Source organism: Equus asinus, chromosome 21 (assembly GCF_041296235.1).
Source record: "Equus asinus isolate D_3611 breed Donkey chromosome 21, EquAss-T2T_v2, whole genome shotgun sequence".
In the NCBI taxonomy this organism is placed as follows: domain Eukaryota; kingdom Metazoa; phylum Chordata; class Mammalia; order Perissodactyla; family Equidae; genus Equus; species Equus asinus.
Window position 1 is genome coordinate 78,449,986 of NC_091810.1, and position 16,096 is coordinate 78,466,081.

A 16,096-nucleotide genomic window follows, 5' to 3' on the forward strand; every position below is an offset into this window, starting at 1 on the left:
ATGCTATCAAGCCTCTCCTATTCTCAACTGCCTCACTTGTAAAACGAAGGCAGTATAACACCCGCTGCTCAAGGTTGTTACAAGGGTTAGTTGTGAGAGATATACAGACCTTAAAATCTTAGAATCTACGTATCTTAGAATCTAGAATCTATTTTAGAATCTATAGATCTCTTGCAACTAACCCTTGCAACAACCTTGAGCAGCAGGTGCCCTGACACACAGCAGATCTTTCAATAAACAGTAGCTATTATTTTTATGTTATGACTATTAATAATTGAATTTCAGTAAGTTAACACGGCACCTACACATCAGAACCTTACCTATTTAACACAATTGAGAACAGACTAAGATATACTCAGCTAAAAGGAGGTCATGAAACTCTAAAGAAAGATACAGCTTGTTTTAAAAACCTATAAACTTTTCTTTTATTTAATTTTATCTGGTTCAATTATTTATATTTGTCAAGTAAGTTATAAACATGCCTTGTTACAAATGATAAACTTGGATATGTCTTAGAGAAATTCTGGATTTTCTAAGCCTGAAATTTACACCTATACTGTTATGGAAACCAGAAACCACAAATAAGTAAATAGGCAGATGGATGAATATAAATAAAAATAAATGTAGAGGGAAAATAACAACAGCTACCAATCACTTTGTGAATGCGCCCAGCGATAAGGCCAGAGTCCAAAGGGCATTTTTCACATGTTCCGTTACAATAATGACATGCAAATTGTAAAATCAAGGAACTAAGCAAGAATCTTTTAAAAGTGACAATATCATTACCAAGCATACATTTTGTACTATTTACACAGATTTCAAAACAGAATCCCTGATTTCCATCAGATTACATTTTAGAAATAAATTATGAAATTATGTGTTTCAATGACATTTTTCATGCAGAAATAAGCATTCAGAATTAGTTTGGGAAGCTAAAAACAAGAATCTGTATCACTTGATTTTATGAGTAAGAATCACAAGCAAAAGAGGTAGGGTGTGTTATACAACACACCCACCTCATCACAAAGAAGCCACACATCCTAAACACTATAGTGAGTGAAAGGATCTTAAAATTCAGTAACTTAGTAGGCTAGGTTCTTTAAGCACCAAATTACCCAGCAAAATTAATCTTTTTCAACATCAACAGACTGTTGCATCCTAAAACTGTTATTCAAGCAAGCGTATTTTTTAGAGAAACTTTATAAAGACCTAAAGACACTACCGCAGAAGCACATACTTGTGAACATTAGTCTAACCCCAAACTGAAAGTAATACTCCAAGTCAAGTCATAAGATTCCGTATTACACTTTTCACTCGGTAATTCTGATCACTTCAAAATGAGAATAAACGCAAAACCTGAGCCCCAGGAACAAACTAGCTATAAATATTAATAAAATGTACACAAACAATTCAAAGACCAAAGTTCACTCTTGGAATTCCCAAAGAAATCAGAGAAACAAGAGGTATTACAGTGGCTAACTTCAAAAATATGAGTGGCTATTACTTGGACAATAAACTCTTACCAGCATAGGCTAGTCTAACAATAGTAGCATCATCTTGGGCTAAGTGGGCTATGCCTGGCAGAATATACTCCGGATAGATATTGATATCATTGCGAGGAACCTCTTTGACAAGAGCAAGAACTTTGGTCAACGTCCTCAAGGCTTCAGCCCGCACTCTAGGGACAGAGTCATTGCTGAAATGCAAAAGATACGGTGTAATACGATCCAAAAGAATTTCTACACTTAATCGGGGAGCCAAATGAAGAATGAGTTCCAAAGCAGCAAGTTTGGAATCACAGTATTTAAGGGTCTGCAGGCAGGACGTTATAACAGACACTAAGATAACCAGCCCGTTTTCCTTAGGCTCTCCTTCTGCTTTTTCCGGCAGATCGTGTCCACAGAGATTGTTAATAATGTTGCCCAAATCCTTTCGTATAACCAGAATACGCTCATCTGCAGAAAGAAATGTTTCCTTGGCAAACTGGGCCATGTAGGGCTGAAGGAAAGTGTAAAATATTTCAGGAAAGGCATTGCCACGCTGCTGCTTTAAGTAATCTTCTGCCTCTAAACGTTTATCTGGCTCACGGTGAATCATCTGAGTTACCTAGACCAAGGGGAGAGGGGAGTAAAAGACAGATTTGAGAAAAGCAAATTAAATCAGATGAAAGCAACAGGGCAACTTACATATGATTTAAAGGATTTCTGAGGTAATTCTGACTCTTCTCAATCTTCACCTTTCACACTAGTTGCAGAACCTGACTACTGAGTAATATGTGACTCTACTATTGTCCTAGAAAGCGAAAGGAGATTACGTATTAATGTACCACAGATGATCAGACACATAAAGCAGAGGTCCACCCTGTTCACCATTCTCCTCTTATCGAGACAGGGGAGTGACATACTCCTGCCCACAACCCACGGATTCTTAAACTTTCTGAGCAGGAGATGCCAGCAAGAATCTGAGGAAAGCAATGGGATTTTCTTCAGAGAAAAAAGTATACACACACTTTTTGCATACAAAATTATACACAATTCTGAAAAGAATCACAGAACCCCTGAAATCTGTTTACATATCAAAGCTCTGGTTTAGAGCCTTATTTTCACAAATCCAAGGAAATACATGGTTTAAGTGTAGTTCTAGGGCCAAGTCAAAAAGGAAATCAGTCGTTTAAACTTTTCAAGTAGTGTTAAAGAGACATTAAATCCTGCAAACACTGAAAATGATATACCTAACTTGAATTTATCTTTTGTCTTCCAGCATCATAGGGAAACACTTTTTTTAATATACAGAGTATAGTTTAATCTCTCCTAGACCCCATATAGTCTATTAGTCATCATACATTTACACTTAAAATATCATAAAAATATACCTAGTTATCTGAGCTTTCTGTTTATATTCTCAATAGGAGCCTAGCCTTGAACTTGGGGAAATCAAATGTACAATAAACAAGGAACTGTGACTTAAGAGAACTACTTTTACATTTGGATTAAGCCTTAAGATTAGTCAAATTCACTCCTTTCACAGTTAAGAAAATGTAGGCCCAAATTGATGAAGTTACTCAGCCAATGTAACACGACAAATGAGTGCCACATCCTAAGGCAGAACAGCCAGGGTTGCCAACTCCTAAACCAGTGTACTGTTCATCAAACATGAGCTAAACTGGCTTCTTCTGAAGCAGCTTATTTTTTAACATTCGCCATTTGTAAGAGAAATGAAAATGTATTACATGTTTCTCCACCTTACTAAAGAATATTTTAAATATAGCATAACCTTTCCATGCCTCAGAGTCATCAGCATAAGCATCAGTTACTGTACTGACTGACTGAAAAAAGATCCCCTCAAACAGTAATGTGGATATATGGCTTATGTGACCTCCCACAGAATTCCTCCTATCTGTTCCGCTACACTAATTTGTGATTCTCTCTCTCCCCTTCCAGAACTGCCATCTGGGTCAAGGGAGGCTACAAAGCTAACTGCTTCTATATGAAATGACCCTATACTTCTGTATTATATTCAAGGTGATGTTTCCTGTCTCCTTCATTTTAGATATATGTCTTCAGTTCTTACTAGCAAGCTCTGTCCTGCACAACCTCTCTAGCCCCCAAGCACTGTATTACCTCCTTCCAAAACTGTCCAAAGCAGAGCTAAAGATTATAATGGGAAGATGTGTGTGTGTGTGTGTGTGTGTGTATACAGAATTAAGTCAAATGAGCCCTGTGTCTGAGAAGGGGAAAAAAATTGTACATTTCTCCCTAACAAAGTCAAAACAATAGGCTATTTGTATTAGTCTATGGGGCTTTATTGCTTTGTTCCAAATTCACGGCATTACGGAGAGCTGACTAATGCAAAAGTGAGAACATAATTCTATTAAAAACCTTATGGCCAACATTTGTAGCATAGTTACCAGTTCTCTGATACTGCGATCTTCAATTTTATTTAGCACTTGTTCGGGGAAAAATTGTCCATTTCTATAAGCCAAAAGTTGAGAGAGATCAAATAGTGGTACACCTTCTGTAAAAAGCTCCGCTATCACACAACCTGGAAAACAGCAGACATAATTCCATTAAAAACGAAATGCAAGATATCACTAATATAGATCAAGAATTCATAAAACTCAAAATGCAAAACCCAAAATAAATTGAATCAAAATTTTTGATACAACATACATCTACAACTAAGCAAGCTAGAGAAAATGTCTATTGTCTAATCATCAGTTTCTAAAAATGTAAAGTTAAAAAAGGTCGTTAATTTTTCCCTCTTAAAAAAATAAATAAAATTACTTCCTAGTTCTATAATTTAAAATGAGTATGTGTGTATGTAATATATACACATACATATAGAGACAGCTAGATTAGAAGCCACAGGAAAACATAGTGTTTTTTTAAAGTCTGGATTTATAGACATTAAGTTCTTAAGGAACTACTGACAGTCATATCTGACAACTCACTTATTGATCATTAAACAAAAACTTAGTAAATGCCTACTATACACTAGGCTCTAACAGTGCATAAAACAGATAAAATCCCTGCCCTCATGAAGCTTTCATTCTAGGAAGAGAAACATAAAATAAACCAGTGAACAAATACAATTATAAAATGAGAAGTGCTAAGAAGTGTGGGATGAGAGAGCAAAGGAGAGCTAACCCAATCATTTTGCACTTACATAATCTTCAAATCCTTTTTATTCCTTTAAAGGAATAAAAAAAGTGTCTACATTTCCAAAAGGACAAAGCAGTTTCACTGAATCACGATATAACAAGACTTAAAAAGACCCTTAAATAACCTTAGTTCACAGACTTTGTGTTTGCTGGTCCCTCTGCCCAGAATACTATTCCCCCAAGTATCCATGTGCCTTACACCTCCACCTCCTTCAGATCTTTAATCAAATGTCATCTTAGCAGTAAGGCCTTTCCTAACAGTCCAGTTTAAAATTCCAAGCCTCACCACGACTACCCCATACTCATCTGGCAGATTCCCTTTCCTCTATTCCTGCTGTTTTTCCCCACAGCACCAACTGCCAAATTATATTATTTTATGTATTTATTTCTTTATTGTCTATATGCCTAATAGAAGGCAAACTCCATGGATAAGGACTTTTTGCCTCTTTTGTTCACTGAAAAATCTCCTGCAACTAAAACAGCTGCTGACACATGATAAACACTCAATAAATCTCTTAAATTAATGTCTACCTATATAGTGTCAAGTTTTAGAAAAAAAGACTTAAAATAGCTATTAAAAACACCATAAGCAAGAAGGAAATAGAAATGAACAACACTACAAACCAACTGGATCTAACAGACATCGAAGGAACATTCCACTCAACAACAGCAGAACACAAAATTCTTCTCAAGTACACAAGAAACATCCTCCAGAGCAGACCACACACTACGCCATAAAACAAGTCTCAGTAAGTGTAAAAGGAATGAAATCATATAAATTATGTCCTTCAAAACACAATGGAATGAAATAAGAAATCAATAATGGAAGAAAATCTGAAAAACTCACAAATATGTAGAAATTAGACAACACATCTAAATGACCAACGGATCAAAGGGAAATTAGAAAATACTTTGAGATGAATGAAAATGAAAACACAACATATAAAAATGTATGGCATGCAAGTAAAGCAGTATTTAGAGGAAATGTATAACTATAAACACCTATACTAAAAGGGAAGAGTTCGTAACAATAACCTAACCTTAACGTTAAGAAACAAGAAAAACTAAAACCAAAGCAAACAGAAGGAAGGGAATAATAAAAATTGGAATGGAAATTTATGAAATAGGGAATAAAACACAATAGAGATCGTCAATGAATTCAGAAGTTGGTGCTTTGAAAAGATCAACAAAACTACAAATTTTTACTAAGATGAAAGATGACTCAAACCACTAAAATCAGGGATGAAAAGGGGGGCATTACTAAGAACCATACAGAAATGAGAAGAATTATAAGGGAATACTTTGAATAACTGTATGCCAACAAATTAGAGAACCTAAATGAAAGGGACAGATTCCTAGAAAGATATAGATTACCAAAGCTGACTTCAAAAGAAATAGAAAATCTAGGGGCCAGGCCTGGTGGGGTAGCAGTTAAGTTCGCACATTTCGCTTTGGCGGCCCGGAGTTCCCTGGTGTGGATGCCTGGGGCGGACATGGCACTGCTTGACAAGCCATGCTGTGGTAGGCATCCCACATATAAAGTAAAGGAAGATGGGCACGAATGTTAGCTCAGGGCCAGTCTTCCTCAGCAAAAAGAGGATTGGCAGCAGATGTCAGCTCAGGGCTAATCTTCCTCAAAATAATTAATTAATTAATTTAAAAAATTTTTAAAAAAAGAAACAGAAAATCTGAACGGACCTTATAAACAAAGAGATTGATGGAGCCAGCGCCATGGCTGAGTGGTTAACTTCATGCGCTGCACTTCAGCGGCCAAAGGTTTCATCAGTTCAGACCCTGGGTGTGGACATGGTACCACTCAGCAGGCCATGTTGAGGCAGCATCCCACATGCCACAACTAGAAGGACCCACAACTAAAATATACAAGTATGTACTGGGGGGATTTGGAGAGAAAAAGCAATTTAAACAAAAAGAAGACTGGCAACAGTTGTTAGCTCAGGTGCCAATGTTTATTTAAAAAAAAGAGATTGAACTGGTGATGAAAACCTTCTAAGAAAAGCCTGAACCGCGATGGCCTAACAGGGGAACCTCTCAAACGTTAAGACTTAACACCCACCCTGCACAAACTCTCCAAAGAAACAGAAGAGGAGGGAACACTTCCCAACTCATTCTATGAGGCCAATATTACCGTGATGCCAAACCAGACAGGGACATCACAAGAAAGGAAAATGAGAGACCAATTTTTCTGATGAATATAGACAAACCCCCCCAAAAAATCAGCAAACTGACTGCAGGAATTAATGAGTCTATACCAATAATAAATAAATAAATGTGGGAAAACAGAGAATAGCTGAGGATAGTCGACTGCTGAGGGACTGCTAGTAAATGTGGAGGAAGCACTGGCGTTGGAAAATCTTCATTTTGCAACCGTCATAGTAAAACTGGATCAGGTAAGAATCATCAATGGACACCAAATCAAGGAGGAAATTATGATGACTGGCAGGGTATTTGCATGGTTTTTCAGTTTCTTCCCACAGGCTGCTTATTAGTTGCAAGGGATTTTTTTTAAAAAAGTAACTATACAGGGAAGAAACTGGCCTTGACCAGGTGATCAAAATTAACATCACCAACAAACACTATTTGCCTTCAAATGTGATACCGTGAAGACACATCACCAGCTAGCAGTATTCCTACTGAGAACAAATAACCTGAATCTAACCACAAGGAAACAGCAGGCAAATCCAAAATGAGGAACATTCTATTAAAAAACAAAGGGATGGGGTGTCACGTGCACACTTACACAGTGCAGATAAAAGACGATAAAAACTGAATAAGGTCTATAGTCTAGTTACCAGTAATGCCCCAGTGTCAATACCTGATTTTGATATAGTACTACAGTCATATAAGATGTCACCATTGAGGGAAGCTGGGTGAAGCGTTCTTCACTATTTTTGCAACTTCTTGTGAGTCTATCATTTCAAAATAAAAAGTATAATTTTAAAAATTTAAAGGAAAAGCATTCTTCAAAAATATCAACGTCATAACGACAAAGAAAGGTTACAGAAATGTTCCAGATTAAAGGAGGCTAAAGAGCCATGACAACTAAATGCAATACCTGACCCTAGACTGAGTCCTATCCTGGAGCAGGAAAAATGCTATAAGTGATATTCCTGGGTCAAGTGAAAAAATAAAACAAAAAGTGTAAATTAAAGCACTGTATCAATGTTAAATTTGCTGCAGTTGGTAATTGCAACATACAGTTACATAAGTGTTACATAAGAAACCATCCCTAATCTTAGGAAACACATACTGAAGTATTTAGGGGTAAATGGCCATGATGTATGTAACTTATTCAGGAAAAAATCATGGCGGGTGGAGGACTGTGGGGGGAGTGAGGGGTGGGGAGAGCAGAGAAAAGGTACAAATGATAAAGCAATTGGAGTAAAATGTTAACAACATGCGAATCTGGGTAAAAGGTATATGGGTGCTCTATGTACTATAGTTATTTTTGCAAGTTTTTAAAGTTTATAAATTTGAAATTATTTCCAAATAAAAAGTCAGAAAGAAATATAGCTACACATGACTATTTAAACTAAATGGAGGTTGTTGCGGACTGAATTGCGTCATCCCCAACCCCATCCCAAATTCATATGCTGAAGCCCTAACACCCAGTAGCTTAGAATGTGACTCTACTTGGAGATAACACCTCTAAACAGGCAATTAAGGTTAAATGAGGTCATAAAGCTGGGGCCTCAATCCATTATGACTGGTGCCCTCATAAGAAGGGACACCAGGGAAAAGTCCATGTGGGGAGACAGCAAGAAGGCAGCCACCTGCAACCCAAGGAGAATGGCCTCAGGAGAAATCAACCGTGCGGGCACCTTGACCTGGGACTGCCTGCCTGTCTCCAGAATTTTTGTTAAAGCTATCCAGTCTCACACATTTTGTCACGGCATCCTAGGAGACTAATACAGAAGTGAATGTAGGATTTTTTTCTTGCAACTTTTAGAATGTTATTCTGGAGGAGGTGTTAGTGGGTGCTATTTCCCTACAGAACACCTTGTTCAAGTTACCTCTATCCTGACTGAGTCCTTCTGATCATTCAGATCTCAGCTCAAATGTTACCTTCTCAGAGAGGCCTTCTCTGACCATTTTTATCTAAAGCAGTCCCCTACTAGCCTTTGTCAGAGCACCGAGAAGTCACAGCACTTATCACTAACCAAAATTAACTTTCTTACTTTTTTACTTGTTTATTCTATCTGTCCTCCACTAGAACGAAAGCTCCATGAGGACAAAAATTTTGTCAGTCTTGTTCACAATTGTATTCCCAACATCTACACAATACAGTGTCTCACACATAAAAGATCCTCAAATATTTTTCAAGTGAACAAATGAAAGATCTCCAGCAAACAGGGCCCTGCCCATATCTGTGACCAGAGAGAGAGACTATATACACTTCTGCCAAACTAGCAGCCAGCAATCATGGATATGCATGAAGATGGGGAAAAGAGCCTAAATCAAATCTTGGGAGCCCTGGGAGGTGGACAGATCCCACCCACGTCTTTCAAAGGAATGAAAGGGCCTATCTTCAGACGAAACAGGGTAGGGCTCTTTAGTCCGGAAAAACAAATGTTGGATAAGAATTTGGTTAAGTTTTTACCATACTATAATGAGAACAGAAAGGATAAATATAAACTCTTCATCAATCCCTGAAGTTTTAAAACCCTAACAAACTTCAGTATAAAATAAGTCCTGGGGATGCAATGTACAGCATGGTGACTATACTTAATAATACTGTATTGCATATTTGAAAGCTCCTAAGAGAGCAGATTTTTAAAGTTCTCATCGCAAGAAAAAAAATTTTTGCAACTATGTATGGTGACAGATGTTAACTAGACTTATTGTGGTGATCATTTCAAAATACATAGAAATATAAAACCATTATGTTGTACACCTGAAACTAATATAATGCTATATGTCAATAATACCTCAATTTTAAAAAAAACCTATAAATGATGCCCTGAAGCTAAAAAGTGGTCACATTTCTAAGTTAAAGGAGTTCTATTGACAGAACAGTAAGTTTAAAATGTAAAAATGCTTCAAGAGAAATTTACATAAATTCACTGATCAAGAAAGTTGGGACTTTGATGGATTACATTTCCGACCTTGTTATATTTACAGCCTGGAGGCTGACTCTATTTTAACGGAAACCCCCTTCAGTATTACCTTGGGACACAGATTAGTGAGCCCAAGAGAGGTGCAATCCTATGTAACAATTATTTTTTGTTCCCTTAGATGAAATAAACATTTTCATTAATTATGTTACTTCTCTTAAGTAATCTAAAATACAGTGCAATTTATATTTTCCTTGTAGTAAACCCATAAACTCAACCTTTGCAAAATTTACAAAAAGTCGCAATGATGCCAGAGTTTATACGGTACTCCTTAGGATACCATCCTCAGCCCACTTCTCCGGGAAGTTCATATATAATCTGGAATCCGTGGCCCAGCTTCATGTGCTCAGTGTATGTGAAAGAATGTATATGAATGCATGGTACTTATTACCAGGGAAGGAGGATACTGATTTCATCAAAATCCTTAATGGGATCCAAAAAATCTTAAGAATCACTTCTCTATGAACTCTCCCTAGCTCCACACTCATTCCCTTATACCTACCCTGATAACTACCAATCTCCACCTCCATCCTAAATCTCTATGCACCAAACCTTTATAACCAACTGCCTGTTGTACATCTTCTCCTGGATATCCCCCAAACTCCTTCGAGTCAGCATATCTAATACAGACCTCATCATCTTCCCACCCCCTACCTGTTCTTCCTCCTGAGTCTCCTATCTCAGGGACCAGCATCACCATCCAGCCAGTTTCCCAAGAAGAGGTAAAAATTGGTGACTTCATACACCAATCAGTCACCAAGTCCTAACAATTCTACCTACTCCCTCTTAAGCATTACTTCTCTCCACTCCCTCTCCAACTGTGTCACAACTTTAAGCCAGTCAGCATCATGTCTTACCTGGATTGTGGCAGTTTACTGTTTTTCCCGTCTCCAGTGTAGCTCCCTGCAATCCACCCTCCATGCCACAAGTCAGTGTTCTGTCTAAAACACCTATCTGATTAATGTCCCTGTAGACCATCATGGCCATGCCAGACCCTTTTCGATCTGGGCCTGGCTTAGCTCGCACCTATGTTCCAGATACACTAAACTACTTAAACTGCCCTAATCAATCATGCACCATGCTCTGGTCTTCAAGTCTTTGTATCAACAACACCCTCTGCCTGAAACCAACTCCCCTTACCATAGCTAGCTCCCAATCATCTTTCAGGTCTCAGTTTAAATATCATCTTTCCAATAAAGAGGTGTTTCCTGATCCAGCCTCTCCACCCATCACCACCTTAGAGACTAATTTAAGTACCTACATGTTCCTATAACAGCACCCTATGCTCATCACCATCTTAGCAAAGCATACCGCATCAAAATGTCCTTTTTCAATATCATAATCTCCACATTGAAGTGTAAGCATCTTGAAAAGAGGGACATAAGTACCCATCTACGTCTCTAGTGCCTAAGAGAGTGCCTGACACACACGGAAGAATTCAAATATTTCTTAAATGTTTGAATAAATGAACTGCTCTTTGCATTTTCTAGGCACTTAAAAATGTCCAATGAAAGCAAGCTTCATCTATCTGAAATAGGGTATGAGGACATATCAAGAAATTAACTTTTCAACATATGAGGATCTAAAAAAAGCTACGTTTACGTTCAAGAGTTAAAATACATGCGCCTCCCCCTTAGCAAATTTGACCAACTCAAATACCTGCTGAAAAGATGTCCATTGCTCGCTTCAACTCTCCTCTTGTTCTCTGATTGCTATTTAAGTCTACAAGTGGAGTTGAAGGATCTCTCATATATTCTAACTCAGTGGCAAACAATCCACCATCAACAAAACGTTCAGGAGCAATATAGCAAGTTCTCCTCCGTGAAGTGTCAAAGAAATAGTTGAAATCTGCTGGGTTGTCCTCTGGAAGATAAGTGGGTTTAAAACTGGCAAAATCAGTTAGAAGGACCCAATTCCAACTGGTGACCATTACATTCTCAGTCTTGATGTCCCCATGACGGACTCCAGATTTGTGTGCTTGGTCCACAGCTGTCAGGATCTGGAAAGCAATCCAGCGCTTCTCAATGTTATTTAAGAATGGACGGGTACTGATGCGATCATAGAGGTTGTCTCGTACATATTGCCTAAAGAGCATGGCTGCTTTCTCAGATGCTTTTTCTGCGGCTTTCTGGAAAGGCAGGCAGTTTTGCGCAGAATGAAGCCTGATTTTCAGTTCCTCCAGTTCTTGTTTGTAGCTGGTTAAAGGCAATGTGGGATCCTGAATTGCAAAGACCTTGACAACCACCAGGCCTTCTCGGTGCTTCGCTCGAGCAACTTTAAAAAACCGAGTACTCCCCAGGCTCTTATCATATTCAAAGTCATGGATGTCTGAGAAATAACTCTCCACAGAAAGGATCTGGGAAGGAGCAATGCCAGCGAGCTGATTTCCCATAATGGCAGCAAGCACCTCTGGGTCAGTAAGTTAAGATACAACACCTATTAAAAAATAAAAAAGGAAAGAAAGAACAAAAGGAAAAAGAAAAAACGCAATGAAACACAACTATTTGGTCTCTTCCTAAAAGAGAGATGCACCATATTTCTCTTCTACTGAGAGCACTGTACATAGCCTTCTAGGCAGCCTCTAAATTTCAGACACATTTATCTAAAAAGATTTTATTACGTTGTCCTTTCCACGAGGTGAGCTATATTTAAGTAGGCCCCTTCAACATTAAGTTGAAAATGTTAGATTGTGTATTTTCTGATATTTAAATTTAAAAATTAACGAGCCTTTACTGTGTTCAGCATAGTGCTTAGGGCTATGAGGGTCAGGACACTGCTATCCGACCCAAGAAGAACCTGCAGTATTGCATTTACGACACAAACACATTAAACACTTAAAACTGAGAATCGCCTACTACAAATCGGTAATTGAACTCCTCAAAGGTCAGACTAAGATCCGTAATATCAGTAGCTCCCGGGCCCTTCCAGCCTAATTCCAGCGTGCCCTCCCACCCGGCTAACAGAAGGCATAAAGCTGTCTCATTTGCAACAACGACAGGGAAGAAACCCGGCAGAAACGTTAAAGAAAACTAAACCCAAATATCGCGCTTGCAAACACAGCCCAGAATTCTCCTAGCCCAGATTTTGCAGGAAATAAAAGGCACACACACGGCCACGCGCACGTATAAACATTTACCCTAGGACTCAGGAAAGTGTCACAAGCCGGTCACTAGCTCATACTAAGGTCATGGCGGGTCACTTCAGGGGCTGGCCGGGGAAGGGGGTCAGCGGCCAGGTGAGTCTTCTCTTTGAGGGGTCTTCCTTCAAAGGCAGAATGTGGGATGTTGGGGGAGGGACGCAGGGAAGTCCCAACCTCCAGAACCCGCGGTGGTCCTCGGGGGGGAGGGGGAAAGCGCTCGGGGCCGGAGCAGGCAGACGCCGCCAGGCTGAAGAGTCCAGATGCCCAGGGAGCTGCCCCCGCCAGCCCCCTACTCCGCCAGCGGCGCCACGCGTTCCCGGGCCTCGCTGCCTCTCGCGCGAAGCTCCGGGCCCTCGAAGCCCTCTAGAGTCCTCGAGGGCCTCGCCCCCAGAGGGGTAGGTGGAATTCCAGAGTGAAGGGGAGCCCGCCAGTTCCAGCGAAACGCCGCTCCTTCAGCTGCTGCAGAAACCGCAAACGCCGAACTCCCGGGAAAGCTGCCGGCTCTGACCTCACTTCCCGTCGCGGAGCGGAAGTGACGAACGAGAGAGGCTTGAGGAAGTGCACCCGTAGGGAGCTGGTTGCTAGGAAACGAGGGAGGGGCGTGGCCTCGCTCCGGCTGACAGGAGGAAGGAAATAAGATGCTCTAACAATTTATTCCCCATCCTGTCCTTCTACCTATCGTTACCTAAACTCTGAGGCTTCTGACATCTCCCAGAACCTCTTCAGACACCCCTTCAACCCAAGTACACCAGAACGGAGTTCTTTAAGAGAATTCAGACTTATATAGGAAAGTTAATATATCCCAAGTTGAATTTTTGAGAGCTTTATTGAGCTATAATTTACATAATATAAAGTTCACCTGTTTAAAGTACACAAATCAATGGTTTTTTATACATTTACGGAGTTGTTCAATCATCCGTATGATCTAATTTTGGAACGTTTTCATGACCCCCAAAATGAACCCCTGTAACTACTGGAAGTCACTCTGCATTCTTCCCGAACCTCCTCTCCTTCCCAGCGCTAATCTACTTTCTTTTCCTAAGTCTTGCCTATTCTGGACATTTATGTATATATAGTATACAATATGTGGTCTTTGTAACTGACTTCTTTCACTTCACATATTTTTGAGGATTATCCCTGTTGTAGCTTGTTTCAGTACTTCATTTCTTTTTATTGCCAAATATTCTATTGTATGAATATTCCACATTTTGTTTATCCATTCATCAGTTGATGGACATTTGGATTTTTTCCACTTTCTACTTATTATGAATAATGCTGCTATGGACATTCGCAGAGAAGCCTTTGTGTGGCCATATGTTTTCATGTCTCTTGGATAAACACCTACGTGTGATATTGTGGAGTCATATGGTAAGTCTATGTTTAACATATTGAGAAACTGCCAAACTGTTTTCCAAAGTTGCTGCACCATTTTACATTCCTACCAGCAATGTATGAGGGTTCCAATTTCTCCACATCCTCACTGACATTATTATCTATCTTTTAGATTATAGTCATCCTAGCGGATGTGAAGTAGTATCTCATTGTGGTTTTTAGTTGCATTTCCCTAATGACTAATGACGTCAAGCATCTTTTCATGTGTTTATTGGCCATTCATATATCTTGGGGGAAATGACTATTCAAATTCTTTGCCCATTTTTAAATTGGGTTGTCTTTTTATTATTGAGTTTTAAGAGTTCTGTATATATTCTGGGTATAAGTCACTTATGAGATTTGCAAGGGTTTTGCTGTGTTGTCTTGTCACTTTCTTGTTGGTGTCCTTCGAAACACAAAATATTTTAATCCAAAGCTGAATTTTTTTTTATCATTCTGCAATATCCCCTCCTCCCTCTTTCCCATTTGGTAGGCAGCACTCCGCTCACTGGATTCCTCAAACTTTGGAAGTCCTTAAATCATCCTTTTTTTGTGTTTGTGTGAGGAAGACTGGCCCTGAGCTAACATATGTTGGCAATCCTTCTCTTTTTGCTTGAAGGAGATTGTCACCGAGCTAACATCTATGCCAATTTTCCTGTATTTTATGTGGGATCCTGCCACAGCATGGCTTGATGAGTGGTGCTAGTTCAGTGCCAGTGCCCGGGATCTGAAGCTGCAAACCCCAGGCCGCCAAAGCTAAGCACGCAAACTTAACCACTACGCCACCGGACAAGCCCCTAAAATCATCCTTGACATCTTTCTGCTTTCTCCCTCTTTTGTCCACCCCATTTAATAATCACCTGCTCTTGCTGATTCCACCTCCAAAATATGCCTTGAAGCCATCCACTGCCATCTCTCCAGGGCCTAGGTCAAGCCACCATCACTGTTATGATGTCTCGATTTTGAAACCTACTGAGAAAAGGTATTCCCCACTTATAATGTTATTTTTCCTAATTTTACCATGATTTCTTCTAGTTCTTTTATAACTTCATTTTGTGTTCTTAAATTTCTGAATTATTGGTCCAAGTTTATTTTTTCTCTAGAGGCATACTCAGGTATCCAAAAATGTTAACAAGTAAACCATTTCCCTCCCACTTATTTGAAATTTCATATTTACCATGTATGAATTTCCTATATATATTTTGGTCTTCTGCTGGACTTTCTCCTCCATTCATTAAGTTGCCATTTAATTCATCTGCCAGTGCTGTTTTAATCATTGTAAAATATTTTAATCTCTAACATGGCTACTACTAAGGCAATCTTTTTTGAAATACAACTACAATCGTAAGACACCTATGTTTATATTCTTTCAGATTCTACCCCCTTGTTTTCAGGCTGAAGTTAAAAATCTTTAGCTTGACCCTGCATGATCTGACCCCTGCCCGCCTCTCCCATTGTAGCTGGCATCACTCATGGTCCCTCTCAGTCCCCCACACTTGACATCTCTTTGTTCCTAACCTGTCAAACTTCTCCCCAGTAGGCCTTCACATTTGCTCTTTCTTCTGCTCAGAAGACTCTTTCCCTTACTCTTTATATAGCCAAAACCTGCTCATCTTTCAAATCTCAGATTAAGTGCCAACACTTCAGGGAGCTCTTCCCTGAATCCTCCCCCTCACATTATATAATCTCATGGACCCTCAAGTTTTTTTCAGAGCACTTGTCGTCATTGAATTCATTTGATTTGGGGAGGGAGGTGGTAACTATTTTCTTAATGTCTGTTTTCCCACCGAACCA

At 39.3% G+C, this 16,096-nt stretch overlaps 1 protein-coding gene across 2 annotated transcripts in view; it reads right to left on the reverse strand.

Annotated features, from left to right (window-relative positions):
• The window catches only part of PIK3R4 (phosphoinositide-3-kinase regulatory subunit 4), a 65,990-nt gene extending 52,528 nt beyond the window's left edge, over positions 1-13,462 (reverse strand). For both annotated transcript variants that reach the window (XM_014859454.3, XM_044754110.2), the window contains exons 1-4: positions 12,929-13,462; positions 11,452-12,228; positions 3,908-4,041; positions 1,524-2,106 (exon numbers count right to left, since the gene is read on the reverse strand). In XM_014859454.3, the coding sequence (XP_014714940.2) occupies positions 1,524-2,106; positions 3,908-4,041; positions 11,452-12,184 (1,450 nt within the window). In that variant the 5' untranslated portion in view covers positions 12,185-12,228; positions 12,929-13,462. The remainder of the gene's footprint in view (positions 1-1,523; positions 2,107-3,907; positions 4,042-11,451; positions 12,229-12,928) is intronic.
• Between the last annotated feature and the right edge of the window lie 2,634 nt (positions 13,463-16,096).